The 16,884-nt window shown below is 41.9% G+C and overlaps 2 protein-coding genes across 3 annotated transcripts in view; both read right to left on the bottom strand.

Moving 5' to 3' along the window:
- Positions 1 to 16,884, bottom strand: part of LOC139061476 (ferredoxin-fold anticodon-binding domain-containing protein 1 homolog) — a 46,478-nt gene that overhangs the window by 16,673 nt on the left and 12,921 nt on the right. The gene's annotated exons all lie outside the window — the stretch shown is intronic.
- Positions 8,044 to 16,557, bottom strand: LOC129161615 (uncharacterized). 2 transcript variants are annotated; one of them, XM_070541473.1, is made up of 3 exons: positions 16,443 to 16,557; positions 8,194 to 8,523; positions 8,044 to 8,126 (listed from the first exon to the last, which is right to left on the bottom strand). In XM_070541473.1, the coding sequence occupies exons 2-3, from the start codon at positions 8,357 to 8,359 to the stop codon at positions 8,065 to 8,067; spliced, it is 228 nt and encodes a 75-aa protein (XP_070397574.1). In that variant the 5' UTR covers positions 8,360 to 8,523; positions 16,443 to 16,557; the 3' UTR covers positions 8,044 to 8,064. The 2 variants fall into 2 exon arrangements, with proteins under 2 accessions (XP_070397574.1, XP_054594254.2); XM_054738279.2 differs by lacking the exon at positions 16,443 to 16,557 and having other exon boundaries at positions 8,194 to 8,578.

Below are 16,884 nucleotides of genomic sequence, written 5' to 3'. Positions count from 1 at the left end.
TAAAATATCAATGTAGCAGAGCAAACAGTCAGTGGTAGAGTCGCGTTGCTGTTATCCAATCAGAGGAAAATTATCCAAATATCAGGAAATAAGACTCCAAATCCTGCTCAGCTCAACTCTGATCAAATTTCAGGACTGATTTTGACATCAGTATGAAATAATGTTAAGTGTTTTGTAGGTTACCATTCAGATCAGGTCCATGTGGGGTGAACACGTTGTACAGGAGGATGTTGAGTGGAGCGATCACTAGTTTGCCATAGAACAGAGAGTCTACTGTCACCAAGGGGACCTGACAACCACAGAAGAAGAAAAAAGTGGATCAATCTCCATCTTGTTAACCAAGCATGTCAAAAGTGTGGCCCGTGGGCTGCTGGCAGCCCTCAGTGATTTTATCTGGCCCTTGAATGAAATAAATCATATTAAGTTAAACAGTTTATTTAACCCTCTCACTGTCCTATTGGATGACCCCGCCAGGAAAGTTGACTATTGAGCAGGATTGATGGTTTATGTGAAAATGGTGAAGTGGTGCTCACTCCTCACCCCTGCCTCAAGGGATAAACCATCAATCCTGCTCAATGGTCAACTTTCCTGGCGGGGTCACCCATGAAGACAGTGGGAGGGATAAACAATGAATTTGCGCCAATGAAAAAATCCACAGCTGATTCATGAGCATTTGTATGTTTTTGTTTTCCACGCATTCCTTAAATGATTCCCACCAGCAGAAGAAGAAGAGTAACAGCCGACCAGATGGTGAAACTTTTCCACTTCCTCTTAATCACCAGCAGGTCAAACGCAATTGGAATCCTGCAATCGATTACCACAATAAAAGATGTTTTAATAAAGCTGTGATGCTTTAAAACTCCACCTCTCTTCCCTTTTGTGGAATTGTCTGGGCTTGACGAAACCTGTGACACGGTCAAAATGGCGGTGGTGGCCACCTCCCATTTATCTTCAAAAATGTGTTATTGGAGTCTATGGAAACCCATTGTCCAATATTTATATGTCGATGGGAGCAACTTAAAAATGACCAGAGAAGATGCTTGTCTAATATTGCCTGGAAGCTGGTTCCAAAGTCCAGGCGCAGCAGCGGAAAAGGGTCTCCTCCCAGCTTCAGACTTGTTCTTGGAACCACCAACTGCTGCTGGTCAGCCGACCTCAACCGGCGAGTTGGCTCATACGCCACGAGCATGTCCGATAGATAGGAAGGAGCCAGTCCATTCAACGATTTGTACGCCAACACCAATATTTAAAACAAACTCTAAAAGCAACTGGAATCCAGTGCAGAGAAGGCAACACCAGGGATTACATGCTCATGCCTGCAAGTGCCCGTTAGCAAATGAGCCGCAGCATTTTGGACTAACTAACGTCTATTGATACAACCCTGACTCACCCAGACATATTACAGAAGTCAAGCCTTGAGGTGATGAACGCATGAATGAGTCTTTCCAGATCACTTCTCACCAGAACCGACTTGACTCAGCCCAGCTTCCTTAGTTGGAAGAAGCAGGACTTCACCACACAGTTGATCTGCTTATCGAACTTCAGCTCTGCATCAACCTTCACACCTAAGTCAGTGGTGACCTTCATAGGAACAGGTGAAACAGGTCCAAAGGAGAAGGGGAGATGGTTGATGCCCCATTACCAGTGTACCTGCACATGTGACGTGACAATAAAAGCGATTTGATTTGATTTGACCTGTTCAACAGTGAGCTGCTGAAAGTGAAAGAAGAAGACACAGATCTCACAAAGACAATAAAAAGATCAATATTGGACTACATGAACACCAAGTATGGTGACCAAGAAGTTCAGGAACTGATCAACATGGCAACGACTGTTGAGCCACGCTTCCACACTCAGTATATGAGCCAAGAAGAGATCCTGGTCATCAAAGCCAGAGTGGTCAGAGAGGTGGAATCCCCTTCTGTCATGTCAAGTGAAGCTGGCCCTGCCACCCAGGTAATGTCACCTGAATCATCAAAAGAAGCTGAGAATGCATGTAAAAGACAGAAGAAGAGTCTTGGAGGTTTTTTCAAGAAACCAGCTGCAGAGCAGAACACACTTTCTGAAGCAGAGAAAACTGAGGCTGAATTAAACAGCTACCTGCATGGGCCACTTGCAGATGGTGAAAGCAATCCCCTTGCGTGGTGGAAGGTACATGAGGTGAACTTCCCTAACATCGTTGTTTAGCCAAAAAGTACTTGTGCATCCCTGCCACTAGTACACCCTCAGAGAGGGTGTTCATCGCTGCTGGAAATGAAGTGACATGCCAAAGGTCTCTTCTGAACCCAGTTACTGTGAATATGCTGGTCTTCTTGACCAGAAATCTTAAGGTGTGAGCCCTGTTCTCTCTTAAAAGCTACCAAATCACACTAGTATGTGTATTATACAAGTTGCACTTCAGACATGTTCGTGTCAGCCTCATTTCTACATTTTACAAGAGTGTATCAGTGTTTACAGTTTAATACACAGTTATTTTTTTATTGATTGATTTGTTATTATTTATTGTCTTATTTTGCATTATTTTGTAAACTGTCCGAAGACAGCTGGGATATTTACTTTTCAATACAGTGTTTGCACTATCTTTATGTACTGTTCCATGGGAAAAGGTGTTGACAACTTAGCTACCTAAGTATTATATTTGCATTCTAACAGTATGTCATTAACATTGTTTCACACTAAAGTTTATACTTTATCAGGTAACATTAACAAGGATATGATGCAGGGCTGCACAATATATCGAAAAATTATCGTCATCGGGACAACGGGACGTGCGATAGGCCCATCGCAAAGAACGTCAAAAACGGCGATAAATGTTTGGTTCAACATTTCCATCCGTGTCATACATCAGCTTTTTGTAAACCAGCTCTGTTTTTTACGCTGAAGTACTATTTGACCAATCAAATGTAGCCCATCTGATATGCGGCCAATCAGATGGGTCCGTTCACATAATACGCCCGCCCCCTACGTAGACCCTTAGGATGGAAAGCAACACCCGAACCGAACTTAGCTGCGCCGTTCCCTTGTTCGTCACGCTGGCTCAGAGCAACGAGCGCACTTTGTGCTGAGGTTTCTGGAATCAGCGCTGCTTTCAAACGTGAACGTGAGTCCGCTCGGTGTCGTTATCATTTTTACCCGGCTGACTTCGACACGTGCCGGTGAATCAACCCACCTCCATGTCGCTAGTTTTCCACCGGGCGGTGATGTTAGCCTCTATGGAGCTAGGATTGGGACAATATTCAGCGTAACTTGTACCAAGTTTTGTAACTTTGAACATGTTTCATCACATGTAACTTTGGATTCATAACTTGTAACTTTAGTTTTCTAACTTGTAATTCTCAATTCTTACTTGTATTTCTTGTTTTGTAACAGGAACATTGTGGTTTGTACATGTATTTTTTATTTTGTAAAATCAAACTTTTATTTTGTACATTTACTACTCATTTTGTAACATCAAACATTCATTCAGAAACATGAAACTTTCGTTTTGTAACTAGCAGACTTCCAAATTGAATAAATCAAGGTACAAGTTTGAAATCAAAACTCTCAAAACACACATTTCATTCTACAGGTACAAACCTCAAATCTACAGTGTTACAGATCTTTTTGTCTCGATTCTAGCGTCAGTGGGAGGAACTTGGGTGGAACCAATGAGAGCACGAGCCTTAGCTTAGAATCACATATTCTAAGTTAATTGTGTGATTTGTAACAAAAACAAATCATATATCTATATTGGAGAGAAGCTCTCTGCCGAGCGGTGGAGGCGACAGAAAGGCTGTTGGCTGTGTTTCAATCGCCCAAACAGCACGGAAGCAGCCGGCCAATTGCTGACAAGAAAATCAAACGGTAGGAATGGGAATGTATCCAATCAGCGTCGACGTTGTTTCAGAAGCATGATGGGCGATAGAGGTACCGCCCAAGGCTTTCGTTGGTGTTCGGTAGAACTCGGCAGAGTCTCGACTACTGCAGCACGTTTTTGGTCGTGACGCAGATGTAACATGGACGCCGCCAGTGACTACAACCAGCATGGATACCGGATCTCAGCAGCCACTGAATTCAGTTCGGTCTCTTCTCCAGTATCCGTTCGAGAGGAGAACTATGGTGGAAAAACTTAATGTCAAAGAGCTTGGACCAGATCAGCCCGACGTAAAGATAAGCCAGCAGGAGAAGGAGAGAGGTAAACTGTACACACAGGCTTCTCCCAAAATTGGTACACCAGGAAGGCTTGGCTAGCTGGATGCAATCACGCTAATGCGTTATTTTGCTTTCCGTGTTTGTTATTCAAAACGGCTGGGACAGATAAGGCATGGATTGAGTCAGGAGTTACGGACATGAAACATTTTTCTGAGAAGGTGAAGAAACACGAGTCATCCCGGGCACACATGGACAACACGATGAAGCTAGCTATGCTAGGCAGATCTAACATTGCCATGCAGCTAGAGACGTGGGGCACAGGCTTGCAGTGAAGAAACACAAGGAAGAAGTGGATCAGAACCGGCACATTTTGTCCGAGATGTCAACACAGTGTATGAGCACAAGGATGACCTCCTCAGATTTTTCCAGATGATCAGAGACTCGGATGACTTTGATACAGTCACTGAGAGAGAGGCAGGAGGCTTTGTGAGAATGCTGGAGGAAGAAGATTTCGGCTTTCTGCTGGCATTGTGTCACAAGATCATGCCACACGTGGACATGCTGTTAAACCAGCTGCAGAAGAGGAACATTGACTCTGTCTCCATCACAGGGGTCATCCAGAGCTTCACCAACAGCATGCAAAAGATCAGGTACATACTTGTTTATTTAATATTATTGTGATGAAATTCTCCAGTATGTTAGTTTCACAAACAGTAATGTGGATGTGGACCATTCATGGTCATGTTATTTTATGTGCAATTTAATGCAGTATTTTTCAACCTTGGTCCGCAAGGCAGCGTGCCAATAGTCAGACGCACCTGGATTAATCAGTTTGTCCAATGATGTAAGACAGGAAATAAAAGAGCTGTGCTTAATTCAGGAAATAGTGAAGTTGTGCACAAAGCTCAGAAAGCACAAGTTTGTTAAAAAAAATAGCACAGCCCCACCAAAAATATTTTTCACCAGCCGCCACTGGTTGCAGTTTCATCATCTGAGCTGCTTTTTAAGATCTAGGTAAACTTGTTCAATTTGAGGTTAAAAACAAACGTTTTCACATATTTTCCATGTAGTTTTTTGCCAGTTCCTCTTCTGAAAGGTAGACAATTGTTTTTCTCTTTCCCTCAAAAAATCTTAATATTCTCCTAGTTTGGCCCAGCACAGTTCACTTCCCAATAGCAGCAACAGCCTTATATCATAACCACATAAATGGAGAAAATGTTCAGTAGCAATGAGAGAATTTGCTGTTGCGTTTAAGTGATGTTAACTATTATTTAACATTTAAACTTATTTTCTGAGTTTTTTTATTTATTCAAAAAACCCTGGTAAGGGATGTTTTTCTGTATTTGGAGCATCAGAAAAAGTTTTATGGTGGTGGTGATGTTTTAAAGTCACTGAGAAACTGCACGCATGCAGTTTGTTGTTTTGCTGCTAATACAGTAGCAGGTGCAGCTGCTAATACAGTAGCAGGTGCAGCTGCTAATACAGTAGCAGGTGCAGCTACATATTTTAGCAATAAAAATGGTATGTTGTCATGGAATTCATGCATTAGTTTTTGTTTGCTTTGAACCCAGAGCAGACGTCACACGCCAGACGACATCAACACTGCATACTTTAGTATTTGTTCATATATCGCAAGTAATATCAATATCGCAATATTAAGCACCGTTATCGAATATTGCCGGTTTTCCTAATATCATGCAGCCCTAATATGATGTTATAAGGTTTCACTTACGGTGGCACTCCGTTGTAATTTTGAAACAACTGAAGGCACTGGAGAAATGGTTTTCTTTTGCTTTTTGTACTATTTTTGCTACTGTTTATGCACAGTAAAAGTACAAATAAATACAGAAGCTGTATACATTTTAAACTTGTCATTATTTGAACCATTGTGTAATTATCACTGTATACATTTCATACAACAAATCTAGGAAGATATATATATATATATATATATATATATATATATATAAATATATATATATATATATATATATATATATATATACATACATACATACACACACACACACACACACATATTTATCGCTATCGTAATAAATACCTAAAATTATTGTGAAAACAATTTTGGGCCATATCGCCCATCCCTACTAGTAAGCTTCTGAAAAACGTGAGGACCAAGAAAATGTCCTCACTTTGTAGGGGAAACGGTCAAAATGGTCATCAGTATGTACAACACACACGCACGCACACACGCACCAAGGGAAGATGTTTCATTTTTTTTTAGATGAGGGGAACAAACTCACCACCTCATTGTTTACTTTCTGGTTGTCGACAAACGTAATATGCCATTTATAACGTTAGCTTCACGTGTAGCCTTTAAAAGTTGTGTTAAATGAAATTACCTGAGTAGAAATGAAGAGAACACACCCTCTTTGATGGAGGAATGTAGTTGAAAGTCAGATCTTTCCTTCTCACTGCAGCTATCCACGCCATCTGGCGTCTCCTTGTGAGCTCCTCCACACATTTACCGTGATGTTTTCTCCACTTCGGGAAGCGATAAAACTTGACTCCGTTGTCCACTTTCTCTCCCGTCTTGTCGTGTGAACGACTGTGACAGTCCTGTTACTGGGTCCACCTGCTGCAGAGAGACCTCACCTGTCCCGCTGAAGGAAAAGATCCAAACATACAAAAAGCATCAAGTGCTTCAAAAGCTGCCTGCAATAAAGAGAGCAGGATGAAGAGCTTATGGCCGGCGTGCTCCAGTGATGTTCACCCTGAAGTGGAAAGCAGTCTATATGTGCTGCGTCCGTCATTGCTCCCTCAGCTGAACGAGTTTCTGGCTGGAAAAGAAGCACAGCTTCAGGGGGGGAGTGGGGGGAGAGATGTGAGGTCTGAAGGGGAAAAGAATAAAAACGATGAGGGTTGTAATGGTGCCATCAGTTCATTCTTTGGCATTAGTGGTGTGGTGTTCAGGAACATAGCCATCAGCCTGTGGGCCCTGCCTGCTTTCCACCAGCTTCTCCTCAGAGGTGTTTTCCCTTCAGACACCGAGCCAATTAAATTACTAAGAAGTAGGCTGGACAAACTCCTTTCTCCCTACAGAGTCTCTGTAGCAACAGAGGAGAGAAGCCTGCAGTTGACAGTAGAGCCACTGGGTTTGGTTGGTGAGGTTTTTCAAAGCAGTGTAGCTGATAGTTGCCATGTCACCATCACTGTCTCTCTGAACCTGGACCTCCTCACCTTCTCCTGTTTTCACTCCCTGACTGGCGTTTGCTTTGGTCTCACGAGCCACGTTTCATAAGACAGTTTTCACATGGCCCACCTCCCGGGACGCCTTTCTGTCCTTTTTCTCTGCACCCAGAGCCTTTCAGCTTCGATATCAGTTTCTGGACTGGACCATCGTGGGAGGAGAAGAAGTTCTACGCAGCGATCCGAGAGGCCAGCTTAGGGACGGTGGAGCAGGTTCAACTCATGGACACGTTCTCACATCCTGACCTGAGCCAGACCAGTTACTGTTACAGACTCACCTACCACTCACACACGCTCTGTCACACACACAAGCTCTGACATTCCACAAACACCTGGAGCTTCTATTGTCCTCTCGACTGCATGTCACCATCAGGTAGCACGTTGCAGAAGGTCCTCGGAATGTTTGTGGCTGAAACGAATCACGATCAGAATGAAACTGTCATCAAATATTCACAGTAGTTGAAATTATCTGTGAAACATCAATAATCCTGTATGTGTCTGAGTTTAATCTTATAATAAAACTTATTAACCATTAATCTTTTGATAATAAACCACAACATAAAAGTCACACTCAGTAGTTTAAAAACATACGGACACAGATGAGTATTTTATAATAAACACCTGTTGTAAAGCTAATGGTGTCATGGCGGGTGAGAGTTTCTTGACCCACGACATGCAGAATCATCACAAGAAACCGGCAAGTAAGTAAAACGTTCTTTTTTATTAAATCAGAGGAACGGGAACAGGCGACGTGCAGGCTGGCAGCAAGGCTCCAGGAGAGGATTCTGAGGAGGGAGAAAGAGTGAGTATATGGAGGGAATGATGGAGGATAATATGAGGAGGAGAGCTTACTGATGTAGATAGTGGTGAGAGCCTCTGGAAGGGCTAGGTCAGGTCCAGGTGAGCAGGAAGGCTCCAGAAGGAGGAGGGACTGTCGAATATGAGAGGAGGTAGGAGCAGAGGCTTGGTGGGTGCAGGTGAGCGGCTGAGAGCGGGCGGCCAGGGGAGGAGACAGCATGAGATGAAGTGCAGGAATCCGAGCTGGTATTGAGATGGTGGAGGGTGGAGTGAAACCCAAAGCTGAGCAATCATCCGGCGTGGTGAAGTGTCACACTGCTCCTTAAATCCCCTGGGCCTTGATGACGGGATCAGCTGCAGCTGGTGGCTCTCAGACACACCCACCTACAACAATACTCAGAACAAACAGGTTACATGCAGGAGGCTCACCACGGACCGTGACAAATGGTCCTGGTATTAAAGAGCTGTTTAGCAGCACAGCTGCATTACTGCCATCTTCTGGAGTTTTGACCGCATCCAGTCTACTTACTGGTCCTTGTTTCATCAATAACTTTAAAAATAACCTCTGAAATTCAGAAATAAAACTAAACCAAATGCACAAAATAAGCATTAACAAATAGAAATACTTTTGTATACATGTTTCTGTCTAAATTGATTTTTAATTGGTTTATTTGTAATCAGCATTTGACTGAAGGGATTTATGTAATTTTTCAGATCAACTGGGTAGAAACCACATGTCGATGGTTGAAACAAGCAAACCCTTCATTGTCTGACTTTCACGATGAAGGATGTTTCCGCCCTCCTGCGGACAGAAGCTGTTACCACAGCGTTTATATCAAGTTAAACAAGATGATTGGCACTTCCTGTAAATACTTTCAGAATAAAATATACTACTTTAAAATTTCTACAGTTTTTAAATTAGTAAACACCATATTTCATCTAGATCAGTTGTTCCCAACTGTTTACCATGAAGACCCCCGTACCAGTGTTGAAAACAAGCCAGGACCCCCCCAACCCCATCTACAAACACACATCACACATGATTAGTTACAAACTGCACAGACATGCGGTGTTGTAACTCCTATACATATTTTTGATTAGGCGTGTAATTGGGATTTTAGAAAAGTAATTTTTTACAAATAATAAATAATCTTTGTAACCCAACAACCTCAGCACAGACACAGAGGGACCCCTTTGGAGGGTCAAGTTGGGAACCGCTGATCTAGATAACGGAAAATATTTTCTGTGAAAACTTTTCTTTTATACCAACTACGTAACTACTAAAACTCAATCATTTAAAAAGTCTTGGAGAGAGTTTTTCTCCACTGCTTTTGTAGTCCTAATAAGAATTAATTAATCGCTCTTAGTCTGGCCCCTGACCCAGAGCCCAGTTGCCATGGCAGAACCTAACAGGGACAAACAGTCCCAGGCAACATACCTTCTGGGGTCATCAGGGCACGCAAACCCCTACACCGCGATAAGGTGGCGATTAATAGTAGAGGATTTTTTATTTTTATTTTTTTTTGTTCGTTTACTTTATTACTAACCCAACCCCAACCCTGTTATGGCCTAACCCAGTTTTAGAACGCTAAAACTAAACGCTAACACTAAACGCTAAAACTAAACGCTAATACTAAATGCTAAAACTAAACGCTAACACTAAACGCTAAAACTAAACGCTAACACTAAACGCTAACACTAAACGCTAAAACTAAACGCTAAACCTAAATGCTAACACTAAACGCTAAAACTAAACGCTAACACTAAACGCTAAAACTAAACGCTACACTAAACGCTAACACTAAACGCTAAAACTAAACGCTAAAACTAAACGCTAATACTAAATGCTAAAACTAAACGCTAACACTAAACGCTAAAACTAAACGCTAACACTAAATGCTAAAACTAAACGCCAACACTAAACGCTAAAATTAAACGCTAAAACTAAACGCTAACACTAAACGTTAAAACTTTGAATGCTAAGTTTGAAGTTTCCTCCTGAGAATCTTCCTCTGTATCCACAGTAGTGTAACTAATTTTGCATTCTTCAATTTTGATCTGAGTGTAATGGACTTTTTGCTTTTTTTTATGAGAAAGAATAAAGGAACGTGCAATGCAACGCCACAGGCTGAACTCTACTAGAGCTAACACACTGACTAATCTGGTGTGCAGACCCCACATTTTTTTCTAGGCCTATCCAGCCACTCCTATTATATTCAAAGTGATCGATTGACATAATCAGGCTCTTCTGGTCAGCTTGGAGCTCCCTGAAATGTTTTAATATAGTGGCTTCTCTGGTAGCTGCTCCCGTGTTGTCTTTGTGGACACATCTGAGAGCCACGACTTCATCTGCCCCCTGTTTTAAACCCTTGACCACTTGTCTAAATAAACTTATCTAAGAAAATATTGACTAACATAAACTCTTGGATCCCCAGGGATTGTCTGATCTTTGTATAATTCAAATGACATTTCATCTAGGCTGTCTCTTCATCTGGCTTCCAGTTCCGAATCGTACTGCTTAAAGTTTGATAAATCAGCTTTCTGAAACTTGTCAACATCCAATTCTCACGTGTTCACTGGCTCGTCAGTATCTAAGTCAGACAGATCAGAGTTAGAATCTTCTAATTCACAGAGATCTGAGTCTGACAGATTGTGATCAGACAGATTCAGATCAAAGAGATTTGGTTTGTTGTCAGCGGTCTGTCCCACGATGAAATCAGGTGACGGGCCGCTTGTTTCTTCTTCCTACATTATATAAACTTTCCTTTTTTCAAATGCCGATATCACATATGAGTTATTGCTGGTAGGAGGAAGGTGGCTCATTGTTATAAATCTGTGATTTAGAGCTTCTTCTGGAGTGATCCGCTCTGAGGGATTCACTGTAAACATCTTTTTCAGGAGGTCTACGAAAGCCTGCAGATCTTCTAACTCAAAGGGGTCTTGTATTTCTGGATGAATCGTTAAAAAGTCATCGATAGAGTCTAACGCAACATCATGGTCGTCGCTATCGATCATTATCGTCTCCGTATACTCCTGTGGTGTTTTAAACCTCCAAGTTTGGTTTGACTGGTCAAAAATGAAAAAGCGATCCACTTTCGTTCCCTTGCCAAGTAAATCCTGGTCAGGCAGACCGTGGAGCTTAAAGATCTGCCTCATATTGTTAAACTCACAAATAGGATTGTGAATATAATCTCCAAGAAAGATGAAGGCCAGTGTACAAGCAACAGCCCACATGTCAATGGCTTCAGTCAGAGGAAGACCTAAGTTCACCTCTGGTGCTCTGAAACCACATACCTGTATGGTATCATAACGCCATAGTTGGTGTGTTTCCATAGCAACCCCAAAATCTATCAGCTTGACTCTGAAAGGCTGCGACTGATGATTAACCAGCATAATATTGTCTGGTCTTATATCTGCGTGAGTCACTCCAGCATTCTTCAGTGCGTTCAGAGCCACCAGCAGGTCGCGGGCAACCACCCGAACTTCACTGACATCTAGTGGTTTTTCCTGTCTCATTTCCATTAAGTCAAATAAGTCCATATCCAGCATCTCAAACACTAAACAGAAGCTGTCATTTAATTCAAAGTGATCGATTAACTTGATCAGGTTCTTCTGGTCAGCTTGGAGCTCCCTGAGATGTTTCAATATAGTGGCTTCTGCGGTAGCTGATTCACTGTCGTCTTTGTGGATAAATTTGAGAGCCACAACTTCATCTGTCCCCTGTTTTAAACCCTTGACCACTTGTCCAAAAGCAACACGACCCAGAAATGATTGAATAATATAAACTCCTGATTCCCCAGTGATTGTTTGATCTTTGTATAATTCAAACGATGTTTCATCTAGTCTGTCTCTTCTGCTGCCTTCCAGTTCTGAATCGTGCAACTTCATATCTGATAAATTAGCTTCCTGAATCTTAAGGAGTTGAAAATCTGATGTGTTCGCTGGCTCATTAGATTCTTCATCTGTATCCAAGTCAGACAGATCAGAATCTGATAAATCAAAGTCAGACAGACCGGAGTCGAACAGACCAGAGTCAGAATCTTCTAATTCAGAGAGATCTGAGTCCGACAGATCATAATCAGATGGATTGAAATCAAAGAGATCTGATTTTCTGTCAGCAGTCTGTCTTACATTGAAATCAGGGGATATGCTTGGTTCTTCTTTCTCCATTCGATAAACTTTCATTTTTTCATATGCCCATATCACATATGAGTTATTGCTGGTAGGAGGAAGGTGGCTCATTGTTATAAATCTGTGATTTAGAGCTTCTTCTGGAGTGATCCGCTCTGAGGGATTCACTGTAAAAATCTTTTTCAGGAGGTATACGAAAGCCTGCAGATCTTCTAACTCAAAGGGGTCTTGTATTTCTGGATGAATCGTTAAGAAGTCATCGATAGAGTCTAACGCAATATCATAGTCGTCGCCATCGATGATTATCGTCTCCGTATACTCCTGTGGTGTTTTAAACCTCCAAGTTTGGTTTGACTGGTCAAAAATGAAAAAGCGGTCCACTTTCTTTCCCTTGCCAAGTAAATCCTGGTCAGGCAGACCGTGGAGCTTAAAGATCTGCCTCATATTGATAAACTCACAAATAGTATTGTGAATATAATCTCCAAGAAAGATGAAGGCCAGTGTACAGGCAACAGCCCACATGTCAATGGCTTCAGTCAGAGGGAGACCTAAGTTCACCTCTGGTGCTCTGAAACCACACACCTGTATGGTATCACAACGCCATAGTTTGTGTGTTTCCATAGCAACCCCAAAATCTATCAGCTTGACTCTGAAAGGCTGCGACTGATGATTAACCAGCATAATATTGTCTGGTTTTATATCTGCGTGAGTCACTCCAGCATTCTTCAGTGCGTTCAGACCCACCAGCAGGTCGCGGGCAACCACCCGAACTTCACTGACATCTAGTGGTTTTTCCTGTCTCATTTCCATTAAGTCAAATAAGTCCATATCCAGCATCTCAAACACTAAACAGAGGCTGTCATTAAACTCAAAGTGATCGATTAACTTGATCAGGTTCTTCTGGTCAGCTTGGAGCTCCCTGAGATGTTTCAATATAGTGGCTTCTGCGGTAGCTGATTCACTGTCGTCTTTGTGGATAAATTTGAGAGCCACGACTTCATCTGTCCCCTGTTTTAAACCCTTGACCACTTGTCCAAAAGCAACACGACCCAGAAATGATTGAATAATATAAACTCCTGATTCCCCAGTGATTGTTTGATCTTTGTATAATTCAAACGATGTTTCATCTAGTCTGTCTCTTCTGCTGCCTTCCAGTTCTGGATCGTGCAACTTCATATCTGCTAAATTAGCTTCCTGAATCTTAAGGAGTTGAAAATCTGATGTGTTCGCTGGCTCATTAGATTCTTCATCTGTATCCAAGTCAGACAGATCAGAATCTGATAAATCAAAGTCAGACAGACCGGAGTCGAACAGACCAGAGTCAGAATCTTCTAATTCAGAGAGATCTGAGTCCGACAGATCATAATCAGATGGACTGAAATCAAAGATATCTGATTTTCTGTCAGCAGTCTGTCTTACATTGAAATCAGGGGATATGCTCGGTTCTTCTTTCTCCATTCGATAAACTTTCATTTTTTTATATGCCCATATCACATATGAGTTATTGCTGGTAGGAGGAAGGTGGCTCATTGTTATAAATCTGTGATTTAGAGCTTCTTCTGGAGTGATCCGCTCTGAGGGATTCACTGTAAACATCTTTTTCAGGAGGTCTACGAAAGCCTGCAGATCTTCTAACTCAAAGGGGTCTTGTATTTCTGGATGAATCGTTAAGAAGTCATCGATAGAGTCTAACGCAATATCATAGTCGTCGGCATTGATCATTATCGTCTCCGTATACTCCTGTGGTGTTTTAAACCTCCAAGTTTGGTTTGACTGGTCAAAAATGAAAAAGCGATCCACTTTCGTTCCCTTGCCAAGTAAATCCTGGTCAGGCAGACCGTGGAGCTTAAAGATCTGCCTCATATTGATAAACTCACAAATAGTATTGTGAATATAATCTCCAAGAAAGATGAAGGCCAGTGTACAGGCAACAGCCCACATGTCAATGGCTTCAGTCAGAGGGAGACCTAAGTTCACCTCTGGTGCTCTGAAACCACACACCTGTATGGTATCACAACGCCATAGTTTGTGTGTTTCCATAGCAACCCCAAAATCTATCAGCTTGACTCTGAAAGGCTGCGACTGATGATTAACCAGCATAATATTGTCTGGTTTTATATCTGCGTGAGTCACTCCAGCAATCTTCAGTGCGTTCAGAGCCACCAGCAGGTCGCGGGCAACCACCCGAACTTCACTGACATCTAGTGGTTCCCACTCTCTCGTTTTAAGTAAACCAAATAAGTCCATGTCCAGCATCTCAAACACTAAACAGAGGCTGTCATTAAATTCAAAGTGATCGATTAACTTGATCAGGTTCTTCTGGTCAGCTTGGAGCTCCTTGAGATGTTTCAATATAGTGGCTTCTGCGGTAGCTGATTCACTGTTGTCTTTGTGGATAAATTTGAGAGCCACGACTTCATCTGTCCCCTGTTTTAAACCCTTGACCTCTTGTCCAAAAGCAACACGACCCAAAAATTTTTGAATAATATAAACTCCCGATTCCCCAGTGATTGTTTGATCTTTGTATAATTCAAACGATGTTTCATCTAGTCTGTCTCTTCTGCTGCCTTCCAGTTCTGGATCGTGCAACTTCATATCTGATAAATTAGCGTCCTGAATCTTAAGGAGTTGAAAATCTGATGTGTTCGCTGGCTCATTAGATTCTTCATCTGTATCCAAGTCAGACAGATCAGAATCTGATGAATCAAAGTCAGACAGATCAGAATCTGATGAATCAAAGTCAGACAGATCAGAATCTGATGAATCAAAGTCAGACAGATCAGAATCTGATGAATCAAAGTCAGACAGATCAGAGTCAGAATCTTCTAATTCAGAGAGATCTGAGTCCGACAGATCAGAATCAGATGGATTGAAATCAGAGAGATCTGATTTTCTGTCAGCAGTCTGTCTTACATTGAAATCAGGGGATATGCTCGGTTCTTCTTTCTCCATTCGATAAACTTTCATTTTTTCATATGCCCATATCACATATGAGTTATTGCTGGTAGGAGGAAGGTGGCTCATTGTTATAAATCTGTGATTTAGAGCTTCTTCTGGAGTGATCCGCTCTGAGGGATTCACTGTAAACATCTTTTTCAGGAGGTCTACGAAAGCCTGCAGATCTTCTAACTCAAAGGGGTCTTGTATTTCTGGATGAATTGTTAAAAAGTCATCGATAGAGTCTAACGCAACATCATGTTTGTCGCCATCGATGATTATCCTCTCCGTATACTCCTGTGGTGTTTTAAACCTCCAAGTTTGGTTTGACTGGTCAAAAATGAAAAAGCGATCCACTTTCGTTCCCTTGCCAAGTAAATCCTGGTCAGGCAGACCGTGGAGCTTAAAGATCTGCCTCATATTTTTAAACTCACAAATAGTATTGTGAATATGATCTCCAAGAAAGATGTAGGTCAGTGTACAAGCAACAGCCCACATGTCAATGGCTTCAGTCAGAGGGAGACCTAAGTTCACCTCTGGTGCTCTGAAACCACACACCTGTATGGTATCATAACGCCGTAGTTTGTATGTTTCTATAGCAAGCCCAAAATCTATCAGCTTGACTCTGAAAGGCTGCGACTGGTGATTAACCAGCATAATATTGTCTGGTTTTATATCTGCGTGAGTCACTCCAGCATTCTTCAGTGCGTTCAGACCCACCAGCAGGTCGCGGGCAACCACCCGAACTTCACTGACATCTAGTGGTTTTTTCTGTCTAATTTCCATTAAGTCAAATAAGTCCATATCCAGCATCTCAAACACTAAACAGTTGCGATCATTGTGAACAAAGTTATCGATGAACTTAATCAGGGCGTTCTCATGAGCCTGGAGTTCTCTGAGATGTTCCAATATAATGACTTCTCCGAAAGCAGAGTCACGGCGATCCATAAACTTCAGAGCCACTGCTTCATCTGTTCCCTGTTTTAAACCCTTGTAAACTGCACCAAAATTACCTTTTCCCAGAAATTTCTTAAGAATATAAACTCCAGATCGCCCGGTAAGGATCTCGTTTTTGTAAAACTTAAGAGGCATTTTAGCTTAATTGGCTGTTTTCCAGTTCTGAATACTGAAGCTGAAAGACTGGTGACTGATAACTGAATCTTTTCAAGTTCAAAATATGGATTGTCTCTTAAAACTGATTTGATTTCAGCTTTTGACTGTGATAGGCTACTCACCAAGTTCCTGTCGGTAAAAGAATGAGTCCTTCTAAATACTGTCAGAAGGGATGTTTATGCTACACAACCGCTCTGGAGCTGTGATCTGTTCAGAATGATAATTGGAATCTGAACCGACCTTTATATGACGACGCATAGTAGTGACGTCATCAAAGCACCCAGTGGTCACGTGACACAATCAAAGCACCCAGTGGTCACGTGGCATCATCAAAGCAGTGGTCACGTGATTTACGGTGCCCTTAGTTGCTAATGCTAACGCTAACAGCTCAGCGCTGCTAGTCAACATGAGCGGTTACTGGCCGGACTCGACGCTAAAACGACCCTTTTCTCATTTCTACAGATATTTTTTGACCGATAATGTATGTTTATTATTACACTAATTATGTATTTTATCAAAGCATTTATTTTTTGGAGCGCCACAAACATTTATCAACTTTATATT

Source organism: Nothobranchius furzeri, chromosome 11 (assembly GCF_043380555.1).
Source record: "Nothobranchius furzeri strain GRZ-AD chromosome 11, NfurGRZ-RIMD1, whole genome shotgun sequence".
Classification (NCBI taxonomy): Eukaryota; Metazoa; Chordata; class Actinopteri; order Cyprinodontiformes; family Nothobranchiidae; genus Nothobranchius; species Nothobranchius furzeri.
This window is presented reverse-complemented; position numbering and strand designations above follow the sequence as displayed.